The sequence below is a fragment of the Grus americana genome, chromosome 19, assembly GCF_028858705.1.
Source record: "Grus americana isolate bGruAme1 chromosome 19, bGruAme1.mat, whole genome shotgun sequence".
Classification (NCBI taxonomy): domain Eukaryota; kingdom Metazoa; phylum Chordata; class Aves; order Gruiformes; family Gruidae; genus Grus; species Grus americana.
In genome coordinates this window covers 10,852,830-10,866,735 of record NC_072870.1, presented here as the reverse complement: position 1 = coordinate 10,866,735, position 13,906 = coordinate 10,852,830, and the positions used below count along the sequence as shown (strand labels likewise).

General features: G+C 42.1%; 1 protein-coding gene across 1 annotated transcript in view; it reads right to left on the bottom strand.

The window, feature by feature from the left end:
- AATF (apoptosis antagonizing transcription factor) overlaps positions 1 to 13,906 on the bottom strand; it is a 56,399-nt gene that overhangs the window by 25,013 nt on the left and 17,480 nt on the right. Inside the window, exons 5-8 of the mRNA XM_054847466.1 lie at positions 10,525 to 10,639; positions 9,967 to 10,171; positions 9,036 to 9,200; positions 8,197 to 8,280 (exon numbers count right to left, since the gene is read on the bottom strand). Coding sequence (XP_054703441.1) covers positions 8,197 to 8,280; positions 9,036 to 9,200; positions 9,967 to 10,171; positions 10,525 to 10,639 — 569 coding nt within the window. The remainder of the gene's footprint in view (positions 1 to 8,196; positions 8,281 to 9,035; positions 9,201 to 9,966; positions 10,172 to 10,524; positions 10,640 to 13,906) is intronic.

The window sequence follows — 13,906 nt, the reverse complement described above, 5'->3', positions numbered from 1 at the left end:
CAGCGCTTCCCGTGATGGCTGCGAAGGGCAAGGAGTTGAACTGTGCGCCACTTAGCAGGGCGACAGCAGGGATCCCATTATTTGCTGGGGGGCACGTCCTCTCCTCTGTGTACGGAGGATCCTCTCACCAGAATTAGCAGGGAAAAGCTTTGCGCAGCAGTAGGAGACCAAACCCTGCACACAGCCGTCTCCTCTGCACTAACTAGGCCACCAGCCGATCAGCCATTAGTTGAGGCAGAGACGGTTTTGTTGACCTTGGGGCTGACAGGGAGATGTTCTTTCAATGCAGTGCCAGCCACAGGATTGGGGACGCTGGTGGGGAGAGGAGAGGGAGACAAAGATGAGGGGGAAGTAAAAAAAAGCAGGGACAAGAGGGAAATTAGGAAATAAAAGTAAAAGCTGCGAAGCATCTTATTACGTCTAAATAGTGTGTGTCTTAAAGCTAAAGTTATAAATCATGCTAACAATGGTTACTAAAATAAAAGTGGATGTAGCCAGAGGCTACCACTGAAAAAGTCAGTCTAGACCTGCCTCGCTGCCTTTGGTCTTTAAGGATTTGATTAGTTTTTCCGCTTTCTAGTTCAGAGTCTTGCATTCAGCCCATGCTCCAGACCCAGCTAGGGCTCAGGATACAGAATGAATGATAAATTCATTTACTGAATAAAGCAACACTGTTTTCACAGCACAAGACTTAAAACACTTCCGAAGCTGTAATATTTCATTAAGCTTGGTGATTCTGGTTAAAATTTATTAGTCAAAACAGAAAACTCTCATCAGACCCCATATATTCCATTAGGAGTGATATATGGTGTCTCCCAATGTCTAATTATTAACTAGGAAGTGTAAGTAAATCACTATCAGCATTAAGCCCTGATGTGTGAAGACAGAGTTTGAGTCAGGCAATTTCAGCATCAAAAGGCTTTGATTTGAAACATAACCTTTTTTGCTTTCCCTCCTTCACATCTTCGCATCTTCCCTGAACTTCAAAAACCTAAGCTCAGTCTCCCACGTAAATGAACACAACTGCCTACCTGCAACAAAGCGCAACCACGTCCAGCACTCTGCAGCTCAACTACCAGCTCTAAGCTGCTCCTACCAAAAGCTGGAATCAAGAGGACAAACTATGCGCAAAGTGGACAACAGGCAACAGTAAGCAGAAGAAAGTTGCTAACATCGGGTTGGTTTGTCTTTGGAACAAAGCAGTGATGCTTGCCACGAGTGCTCCTGCGTGTGTGTCTTTCTGAACTCGATAAAACTTCGCTATTAAAACCAACCCAATCGGACTCCCGGGGACTACCTACCACGAGTAAAGAAAAGCACGCAGAGGTTGCACGGTTTGCCAAGGCCCACAAGCCGTGTTCGTGGAGGGCTGGGAGCAGATGGGAACTGACTCTCCCTCCCGTGTTCTGAGAATGTGAGAGGCCTTAAAATCTGTAACTGCTAACAAAGAGCAAGGCAGCGTTCCTGCAGAACACCTCTGAAGACAAGAGCTTCAGAAGCAGTTAGTATTCACCTACCTTTGCTGACACCAAAGCCATTGTTAAAATTTACACTGGAGTCAATGATGTGTGCTTTCTAAAGAATTCACCTTAAAAGGACTCCCTCTCTGTGCTAGTTAAAGAGATGCACACAAAGTACACTGTACAAAATTAGAGGGATTTAGAAATGCCATCAGGGTGTTGTTCAAGGGTAATAGAGATTCATTTCTCATTTTAGAGGTCAGTTTGCATTTTAGAGGTTAGGTCTCATTTTCATGCACTATCTATCAGTGTTTCTAATACTACAGTTGCTGACCTTTCTGATTTGCAGACCCCTAAGAATTTCCAGTTGAAACAAAGAGCTAAGTATAGCTGAAATAAGCCTTGTGACAAAAGGCTCACTTTTCTTAGACCTGACAGACCAATTCAAATTAATACCTCGCAAAAGTTGACCTACAGTATATCACAGGAAACAGTTTAGTTTACAAAGCTTAGAAATATAATCGGAACAAAAGGAACACTTTTTCTCTGGTGTTATTAAAATCTTCAGAAAAGCCAGTAAAGGCACGGGTCATTTCTGCTACAGTGCATCAAAGCCACCTACTCTGCCGTGCAACTGGCACTGCTGCTTTTGAATTCACCGAGTCAGGTATGTGGAGAGGTGAGACGCAGTCTCAGCCCAGCCATTGTGCTGGCTGCTGCACGTGGAAGTCAAACCAGTCCTACTGGGCTCCCCACACCAATAATAGTATCAAACAAGGGCCCAACAATGTTCATTTTAATACAACTGTGCAGAACAATGGAAAAGCAGGACCTCATAGCACTTCTGCCATCTTAGTCATTTGCTGAAAGCAACAGGACCAGAAAAAGATTCGCCTATGTATGGATTCTGAAACAGTGAGAAAAATGTGAGAAACCCGGACGTCAGGTTTACCAGCAGCTGCTTACCTTTACTACAACACTCTGTCACTCTTTGTGCTAAAAAAAATACTCAGTTTATTAGTGAGGAACTCTAAAATATTTGCAAATTGCTTATGTGGACTTTTATAGCTAAATGTGTATTTGTTACTAGAGACAGTAAACAAACAATTCTCGTGGTGTGAAGGTCTACTAATGGCACTCTGCTGTCTTTTAACACAGAATCCTTTCACAAGCTCAGGCAAATTACCTTCACCCTGCCTCACAGAGCTGCAACATGACATGCCACATTGACAAAATGTGTTATTGTTATCTTTTAACAGTTTAAAAACCAGTTATTTTTTAACAAAATCACTGTAGGAAACAAAACCAGAGAAGCTAAGTACAACTTGTCAATCCAAGTAAAGTAAGACTACAAACACTGAATGCATTTCCTCTCCTGGTGAAAATGCAAAGTCACTCCGCTACTGAACAGGGGTTGGCAAAGCCACATTTTATCAATGTAGTTTCAATACTTTCTAATTTAATTTTTTTCTCCTTTAGTCTTTGGAGACGCATGGTAAATCACATGAATTTTTCCTTCTTTTTTCATATTTATACACTATACGATTATTTAAAACCACATAAATTATGAAAAGATTGCTTCTAGTCCAGGACTTGTTCAGCGTACATTTTCTATTGCATTCTGCCCAGATGTAGAAACAAGCTGTTTCTTTCCCTCTTTCAAGCTCCCACACAGTAGTAGCATAACACTGTTTGGATTTCTAGCAACACCAGAGCAAATTTAGACTGCAGCTCAAACACTATTTTGAAATCCTCTTGAAACACTTTTTTAATATTTATTTTTCTGCAATCTGTTTATAATGTAGAAACCTAAACTGCAAGGTGAAATCACTGGACAGTCTCTTTTTAAAAAAACATTTTATTAAAATTCAGTTTTGTATAACATAGGCATATTTTCTAATAACCCATTAAGAGAAGTTTCAACTCAAGCTTTAAAATGTGTTATTAACCATCTACCCAGCCATTTGAAAGATACATGCCTGTGATAAGAGTATCGTATTGCCATTAACCTGTGGAATGGTTCGAGACATCTCTTATTCACACAAAACTCTAAATGCATCTAATTAAAGCCACAAGATCAGCTGTCCATATTAATCACTCACCAGTTTAATTAAGGTAAACCAGCTTGTCAGAAAGCCACTCTTCTCTCTATTCTTCACCATTATCGACTTTTAATAGTTCACTGGATTAGTAATTACTTGTTTATGGCATTATCAAATACCTGGGAGAGAGCAAACCACAGCGTCTGCCCAGGAACTGCTTTTGGTCGACTCTTGCTTGGGACACGAGGAGAAACCTACCCCATCAGATAAAGTTTACTAAAAAGATGTACAATGCGATTTAGACACAGGTACGACCCAGAAGAGAAACAAATTGAGCTCCAAGTATCTTAACAAGAGATTCAGACTGGGAAGCTCATTTTGCGGTCACTCAGATTAATGCAGGCATTTTGAACACTAAGCTAGGACAAAGCAAGTCAGTCAGATCTCTTGCTCACTTGTAAAAACCACATCTGTCACATAGAGCGTGCAAGAGTGGGCAGGCACATGCAGTGCCACTCCACAAGGGACAAACAATAAATTAAGTTGCAAGTCCTACAATTAAACAACATTTTCTACAGGATCAACTCCTTTCCTAAGCAATTAGGGTATAGATAAGGAAGAGAGCAAACCTCTTCCTCACTATTCCAGCACGCTCGCTCACCTTGGGAGTAAATCCCAGGCAGTGGCAGTTCGTTTCATCACAACGCAGTAGCTGAGGGATGACAGTCCTCTCCAACCCCCTGGCAGTCCTGCCTGGCAAACTGCTGCCATCTCTGTGTGAACACCTCAGCGGTTCACTGAATGTTCCCCATCCACTTTGGCTCTGCTCAGCTTCTGAAGTTGTGGTGATCACAGACAAGATCGATGATTGTGGGTTGTTATAAAATGCAATGACATATAACATAACCAAAATCAGGGGGGGGAGGGAGCAGGAGAGCAGAGAAAAAAAGGGATTATGTATATTCCTAATTCTCCTTAGGCATACCTGCTGCCATCAATGATGAACATTTGTTCTGGGAAGAGCTGCTACCAGTGGAACGCTTAGCATATGAACACTAACCTAATTCCTGTTGGAAATAAACCAATTTCCACTCTCTCCTTTACTAGAGGAGTATTTCAACCTAATAATAAAATCTCCACTGTAGCATGTCAGACCAGCAGCTCTCTGGTAGCAGGCTGGAATTTTAAGTCTTAATGCTGCAATATCAGCTGTAATGAATTCTACATAAATATGACTTCTAAAAATAAAAAGCCTTTTTCTTCACTTAAAACTATGTACGAAGGAGAGTTTAAAAGAAAAGGAAATGGGGTCTAGCCTCTCACTGCTGTCAGTAATGAGGATCCTTCTGAAACAGTTTAACTATTCCTACCCAGTGCAACCCAAATAAAAATATTTCATTCGCATTATTCAGCTCAGTTTTACATTACCATTCAACATGGGCCACCACAATAAATATTATAACTGCTTATAAAACAAGTGAAGAATATGAGAAAAGACAAAGTGGGATGAACAGACAGAACAGAGTTAAATCCTGAATCGTCGTAAAATTCCACCAGCCCCACATGGTGAATTCCATCGAATACCAAGACCTGGACAAGAAAATTGTTTTTCCACAGGAAAAATAGATTCATTAAAGAGTTTTGTATATAATCTATAACAAAACAGTATAGCTACTTATTCTGTTATCATTAGCTTGTGCACACTCATCCGATCTCGTTCATTTGTACTTGCTTAATTTCACACTGAAATATACAGGACGTTGGTTTCCAATGTCCTTCTTTATCGGAATGTTTACCTTCAATAAATCATGAGCAGTAATCAAAATAAATTAATCATTATAAAATGTTATTCAGAAAAATGAAAGTGATGCTAAAAAAAGTCTGGATCTAAATTTAAATACAAAGAAAAAAGCACCCATTGAAATATACTGTGCAATAAGTATTATGCACAGAGGTCAGAGTTTCTGAGCAACCTCAGCTCCAACAACCAGAGACGTTGCTGCCAATTGCTCCTGAAGAACAAGTTCCCCTTCTACATTTTATTTATATATGTACATCCACACACGCAATCATACACGCACACAAAAGCGCTGCACAGTTATGACCCATCTGAAAGAAAATGCATTCACTGTATTGTCAGCACTCTATTGTAATGCACTCTACCCTTTCTGAATGCAATGTTCAGCTTCAGCTTACCACCCTGACAAATAAAGGAAAGCACTTTATGAAACCAATTTAATTGGGAGGTGACAGAAAACATACAGCCATTTTCTTTAGCCTTATCACTGAATTGGCTTCAGCTCCAATCTCTGCCAAATCCCACTCAACAGAAGACATTAACCAGGTCAGCGGAACAGGTGCTGCGCGGTGTCTGGCAAGGGGCTGGCATCCCCGCAATTACTTGCACACAATGAAGCAGTAATCTTTACAGATCATCTCTCCCAAGAAGCATATTGGGGACGGGAGGAGAGGAGAAGGGTGGAAGGGAGGGAGGGAGGGAGAGAAGGAGGGAGGAAATAAAAAAAAAAAAACAAGCAAGAAAGGAAAATGAATGTGTAGCTGCCTTGCGGCTCAGCAGATGTCTGTGCGTGATGTACGAGGCTAGGATAAGCTGTCGTAGCCCGCTGCCAAAGAGTGGTAAGTGATTAAAGCCTCCACCAAGCTAAGCACCATATTTAGAGTCTATGGGGTTTCAAAAGTTGCACCCATTCCTTGCTGTGCTGCCAGATGTTGTTGGCTGGTCCTGCTCCTATTCACTGTGCGTGGGAGGCAGCAGTTGGTACAGCAAGGAATACAATCTGGAACGTTTCCGGAGGTGCCGTACATTAAACCGGTGTCACCCATCCTTCACCTCTACCGAATGCTGAAACAACTCCAATTTGCTGCCACTTCCCTCTTGGGAAATGGCCAAGATACAGTTGTGCCTGGCAGACCCATTTGTTTTACTCAGGTGATTCTCTTCCCTCAATGACCTCTATTAGTTTAAGTTTTAATTTAGATTAACCCCAGCACCCCAATTAACCAGTGAGGGGAAAAGCTAAGCTGTGACTAGTCATATTTCTGAAATCACGATTTATCGAAGTTAAAGTTATTAGAAGGAAAGACGGGCCATTCATCTATTGCTATTTTTCTTTTAAAAATTTAACATTTCATGGCCAATAAGCACTTTCTCTGCACAGGTCTGTGGCCTGTCAATCACAGCTATTTCTCCTCGACCCCCTCACAGTTTCGTTATACTAACTTAATTTGTTCTGTGTTCTTAGGGTCCACTTGGCCCCCAAAGGTGGGCTTCTGGTCCACTTGGACACCAAATTCCACCTCAGTATCATCTCACTGCCTTACAGGTTTAGCCTCTTCAACCACAGCTGCCAACAAGACAGGCACTCTCCCATCTCCATCTTAGAGCCTACACAGATGAGCCTGGCATCTTCACCTGCCCAAGAGATGCTGCTCAAACCACAGCAATACCAGCAGAGATGCTCTTACAATGAATACACAGCCTGGAGAGGAGCTAGCTTGGAATACAATCCCAGCTCTGAGGCAGGCTGCCTTGAGTAGATCCCTCACAAACATTCAAATTGTCCTAATTCTGCACTAGGTAAAGTCTGCTGCAAAAATTTTCTTGGACATCTACAGCAGTAGAGTTGGAAGTGTGTTGAAAATCTTCTTGGAGGGGAAAAAAAAGGCAGCATTAAAGTTCTCTGTATTTCCTATCCATAAAACACAGATAGGAATTACTAATTTAGCACATCTGTTTAATCACCTTTAGTCCTGGCTCTGTACATGAAACCCCAAATTTTGGAAGTGTTCAAATGCTCCTGGTTAAATCAGTTATCAGAGCACAGTCACATGGCAACAGCCCTCTTCCACGGCCCTAACACTTTACTAGCCACTCTAATAACTATTCAGATCAGAAATTTCTGCCTTTCTAATGAGATAATGATATTTGTTTAGTCCTGAAGTTAAAGCTCTCTGTGGATCATCAGAGCAAAACTAGTTTTTTGTGCATTGAGGAAGGACTTACAGTGAATCATACTCCTCAATATATGGCAATTTCAATATTTCATAAAGCTGGCGCTGTCATTTATTAAATGAATTACAAACACAAGGCTTCCCTAAGCTGCAGCCTCCATGCACTGGGTGCAGATTCCTTGTTTCTACGAATTTTGCAAATAAAAAGAATAACTGGCCTAAATCCAAGCTGGCACAGCTCCAAGAAAAGTCCTGGAGAAGCCCCGCAGCTTTTTCATTCAGTAGGTAGATGAGATAGATGATTTAGGTTGAGATGAGAGTAACCTAGGTGCTTTGAGGATCTACTAGAACTGTTTTTCCAAATGGGACTCTACCCACAGAGAACAGTCACCTTTAGAGAATTCAGTAATTTTTCTCTTGTGTAGCAATGTTCACCAGTGAGAACAAGGATAGCCCTTATCCTGCAGCCCTCACTCCAGTACAGCAATGCCGGTGATGGCAGGAAGTTTACATCCACGATGCAAGTTTAAGCTCATATAGCCCTGTGTTGAAAGTTGAGAGCAAAGTCCTCTGAGGCATCTACAGAGATTTTGGATGTTAAAACAAGTAACTGAGTTTCACTGGTAAGAGAAATTTAGAGTACAGAACCAACCATGTTAGCTCAGTAAATATTAAAAAAACAACTGGAGCCATAATTCCAACACAGATTTACCATCACCTACCTGGTGATAAAAGTCATCATCATCAAATATCTCCTCATCTATGTCTTTCAGGTGCCTGTTGGAATCCGACTGAGGGAGGACTTCCTAGAAGCACAGAGGAAATACTGAAAGCTCATGTGTGCGTATTTCTGTCCCTAACTCTGATGACATCACGTGCAGCAGCTTGGAAATGTACTTGAAGATATGAAGGAATGGAGAAAAGCTCCCAACATAACAAGCTTTTAAGGACTAGGAATACATTTAAAGGCAAGGCAGAAACGCTGCCAATGCCAACATAGATTTATGATACCTTTACTGGGAAATAAATAGCACTGCGCAAAGTCTTTCTGGCAAAATACTACAGATATTTTTAATGTAATGGCAAAAATATATCTTGCAAGTGCAGTAATTCTACATGATCTCTCAGAATTGAGTATTTATTCATTCTTAAATACTAAATTAATAACAGACTTACTACTAACATATTCTGTAGGTTATATGCAGTATGATTTTAGAAGTGACTTTCTGGTTAAAGATTCTAAACTCCAGAGTAAAAACAAAGTTTTGTAGCCGCCACCTCAAAAAGCAGATTTAGTGAGCAGCAGTTCCTACAATCACAAACCAAACCTTGTTTTCCCCTGTCAGGAACTGGCACGGGAGATAATGCAAACACCATAAAACCAGAATGGAAACATCTACATCTTTTTCTTAGCCATTACATTGCAGGAATCAACACTCAGATATCTCCTTCATAAATCTCTCACAAACAAGAATATTACCTGCTAAAGGCTCAAGCTAATTGTTTTGCAGAGAGTTTCACTGCTGCTACAGGATGAGTTATATAAACAAAATACCCTTACCGAATTTTCAGGCAAAGATTCAGGGACCGGATGAGATTCCTGTTCCTGCTTTCCCAGCACTGTATACACTGATCGCTTGGTCTGTGTCCGCCGTAGTAATCTCTCTTTGTCCATCATAATATGATCAATCTGAGTCAAGATTGAACGCTCAAAGGCACCGAAACCCTGCAACAACATTAACTAGTGTCAGATAATGCAGAAAGCTTTTCCTCAAGGCAGCAATGTTCCTCTATCTTTCCATGTCAGTGGATAAGCAGACAGCATTCCAAGAGGAGGGGGTTTGGGTCTCGTTGCAGGGATTTCTGCCTAGGATTTTTTATTTGTTTCTCCCTCCCTCTCCCTTCCCAACCTGAGGCAACCTGACGCCTGGCTTAATAAAATGCCTTTGCTGTTCTGGTTCAGATGAACTTCTCAATGATTAATACTAACTCACAGATGTTAGGAGACCCTGGATCTTCGGGTGAAATGATTACCCATTGTATTAAAGTGTACACTTCATGGAGGAGGAGAGCCACAGAAGCCCCTAGTTCTGTTATAAAACACTAACAGCTTGTTGATCAGCAATAGTGGCATTTTCATAGAGCTTTCTTGCTGCTGGAGACTCGCTATGATGAGACGTCTAGTTGAGAGAACACCAATACTATCCAAGAGTTTTTCCCAAAACTTGGGAAACCATTTGCCCCTGAAAAAGTTTTTCCTGACCATCTGCTCAAAACAAAAGAGAGCAGCTTATGCCTTTGAAATTTGAGGGCTTAGCTTCTTTCCAAACTCATTTAAGGTTGGGGAAAAATGTGTACCTGTGTATTTAATTCTTACTGCTGTAACTCTCAGCTTAACTTGCAACAGCCATGATGTGAAACTTCCAAATCAACTTGTTCCACAAATGTCTGCTAAGCAATAAGCATGTCAGCACACATAAATGAAGACTTGCCTTTCCCATTTTGCCAGATGCCAGCTTTGTCTTTTCATGCCACTTCTGCAAGATGTTGTTCCGATACATCCTGAAGTCAGCATACCGCTTGGCTATGAATTCGGGGTAGTCGTCCAGCTTTAGCTTTCGTTTGGGGAGGCTCCTCCTCTTCTCCTGAGCCTTATCCACTTGCTCTTCATCGCTACTGCTAGGGATTTCATCATCACTAGAACAAAAATATGCAGACTAAACACCCTATACCTCTCTAAGGCAATATGCATGAATTCTCAATGGCCCCTCGACAACCACCTATGCTTTTTCCACACCATGGTGATATTTATGGCAAAAGACCCATGGTTTAGCCTCTCCTCCATTATCAGAAAGATTACAAAACAGACTTCCCACACTGGCAAAAGGAATTCAAATGGTCATTTGTCCAGAATGTCAGTCACCCAAATCCAGCAACAACTGAGAGAACAGCAGAGAGGGAGCATGGTCAGGAAGGCTGAGCATTGCCCTGTTTGTTGGAGAGTCAGAGACCAAAGGATTTAGAAAGGTCTTGTCTTATTTTGTATTTACCTCTCAGTTTTTGATTGCTTTCCATCTACCAGGTGCCTCGTGCCTGGGTATTGATAAAGCAGCTCATCCTGAAGGTCCACTAATACTTTCAGCAATGCCTCCAGGGCTTTACAACCTGCAGAACAAGAGACACAAGTGACAATTTCCCACTGATCCTTGCTTCTGGTGAAGACTTAGCTTTGCAGTGCTTAGTTTCTCATCTTCAGTCTGAATTTCTGCCACAGCTACTGCATGTCCCATTAACTGTTTTTCTCTAATCGGTGAGAGATGTGGTTTTATCTTCAAACTGATTTATAGCTGTTAATGTCAAACACCGCCACGGTGGGAAAGAACACTTCTTTCCTAAAAAGGGAGGAAAGGAGGCAGGACTGCCTTCTAAATATCTGCCTGGCTGCACATCGGGAGTATACTGATCTAATGTTTCATCAACAAACATTCAGACTGCAGAGCCTAAAGGATTAACATATTGAGGAAGCAAGTGTGCAGAAGTGTCTGATGACACACGTGTATGACAACAACATTTTTTGCTGACTAACTCATTTCTCTCCTGTGTTAAGTTCTCCAGAAGAGGCCAGCTTCAGTTGAATAATATGAAACAATGCAAGGGAAAATGTATATATGTACATCCCATCTAAACCTGACCTCTGATTTTTGTTTCTTGTACATAACGTGCATGTTACAGGGAGCAGAAGGAAGGAAGGCAAGAAGAAAAACCGAACTCCTGCAGGGCTGTGACTACTGCTGGTTTCTATGCTGCTGTGCTCACCACACAGGAGGTATAAGAAATTAGATTGTAAGTAAAATTAAATGTAGCAAGATCTGATCTATGGGGGAAACTTAAACAATGACCTGGCAAGTTTAATGAGGGGATTCCGATTAGAAAAGCAGAACTGCAGGCCCAGAGATCCTTAGAAAGGGAGAAAGAGAAGAAAAGGCTGGGGTGGAGAGGTGTACAAAATGATCAATACATGGTGTAAAGGTTAGTTTTACAGGGATGAGTAGTTGCTTTCTGGGATACTTGCGGACACAAATCCTGAATGTGGATCTGATGCTGTGTATTCAAAGGCTTTCATAGCTGGCAATTTTCCTGTATCTATGCAGATGCAGAGAAAATGATCTCTGTTCCAATGATCTTATGTTCTCCAAGGACACACAGTTGCAGCTGATGGTAGGAAGGGTTAACTGCACACTGTTGCAGCATCTGTTCTTTAAAAATAGTTCTTTTGTGGCAACCAACAAGCCTCCCTGCAGAACGCTCTGATATAAAACAAGTGTTTGTCTAGGCCTACACAAACTCTCCCTTTGTACATTGGTACACATCAATCACAGGGTCAGCTCTTACAGGTAAAACACTTAGTACGCTTCTATCAAAAAGCCTGAACTGAACTTTACACAGATTAATTTATATTTACCTGATGCTGGTGTATTGCCTTCTACTTTTACAAAGAGGCACCACAGAAAGGGGAAAAAATGCACTGCTGGAGGAAGGTAGCACACCGCTTCAGGATCTGTTTTCTTGTGGGATATGTTCACGCCAGCTTGGCTTCCCTCCCCACGCACCCAGAACAAGCATCCTCATGGGCAGGAGCAACCCTGGCTGACATGACAGAGCACGAGGATTTGTCCGGAGGGCAGGAGGAGCACTGCAGTGGTGGGACGTTCCCCTGAACTTCCCCTGGTACCCTCTCTGCCTGGTCCTCCACTGACGTGAAGTCAGTAGGGATGTTTTTGCTAACTCCCAAACCTGTTTATTTCTTTATAGTTAGCATAAAAGAATGGAGAGAACTTTTCACCACTCAATTTTTTTCTTTATCTTTTTTTAATGGAGGACACAGAGATCATAGGTAGAGTGAACAGCAAATCTTCATCAGCCAGACAGAGACAGTGCAAGCAGAAATCAGCCCAGACATTCAGAGGTCTCAATCTCCCGCATGTTACCACTGTGATATTGCTCAGTTGTCACCATCTTCAGATAAATTACGGCCTGACCTCAGTAACAGGAATGTCAAGGAGAAGATACTTTAAGATTTTTGTCGCAGATCAGCTGTTGGACTCATTCTCCCCCAGCCTGTGGTTCATTATAGATACGTTCTGACAACTCTTCTATATAAACCTATTAACGGATTAGGTTTGCCGTACTTGTAAAACAGTCGTGTGTTAGCATCAAAACAATTCCAAGAGACAAACAGACAAAAGCCTTTACAAATGCATTTGCTGTGTGTGTCTGCAGCTAAAGCATCACTTGCAAAAGGAAAGTGCCCCCACCCTAGCCTGAGTGCACAGCTTACAACAGCAAAATCTTTCCCACTGCCTGCAACACAGCTAAATGTCCCCAGAGCTTCCAAAACTGTTTATTTTCTACCCGCTGCCTATCCTCCAGCAGCAGTGCTAATGCACCCCAGGCAGCTTTGATCCTGTCAATTACAACTGGAGTAGCACTCCAGCTCTTCTGGGGTATACCAGGGCCATGGCAAGCAGGCACGGAATAAAGTCAGGCTCAAGCTCCCCCAGGCTAGGAGATATGGACCCCAACAGAAGTGGGAATGGGGAGCAATTTTATTTGGAGTGAAGGGGATGGAGAGGGCAGGGAAGACAATGACCGTGCATCTAACCAGGTGGGAGGGCTAATTATTTCAGACAGTGGCTTAATCATGAGCCTCTTACAGCTGGGTAATTTCCGTGTTTTCAGTTCTTGTGTATTTAATAGCGTTATTGGATGGCATTCTCATTGTTACTGTTGGGTGCTTAAGTGTGCTGTAAACTCAACTTCAGAAGCCAAGTGTCACCCTCCCCTGCCCTCTTCCCACCCAGCCCTGCCCTATTCATTTCATGTTTAATTCCAGAAGGGGCTGTTTTCTTCCCAATCTCCTCTCCCTCTTCATTTTTCTTCCCTCTCATGCCCTCATCTGCCTTTACACCGTCTGCTTTGGCGAAAAGACTGAATCCATTCATGAACAAAGGCAGCATAAAACAAAACTGTTTCATAGATGCAAACTGTGTCATTCTGAAGGAAAGCTGGACGCTAACCCTCCTGTTCTCCTACCCCATCCCAGCACATTTCTTTAGAATGCTGCTCCTTGTCTGAAACAGACAATTAAACAGAAAAGAGTTACAAACATGGAGCTTTCAAGCACACCAGTACATTAAGGCAACCAACTAGCAGCTTTCATGTATGATAACCATCAGATTTGCACCTCCTGCTCCCTTCCCCACTCTGTGCACAGAACAAAGCCAGCAATACCTCTAAGAGCACAGGCAATGCCAGCCCCGACCATGCAGCATGTGTTAGGTCCTAGGCAGTCCCTCACAATTTTCAGTTTCTAAAGCTTTTGGGATCAAGAAGATATCAACACTACGGTTTTCTCAAGCACCACAAACCAGC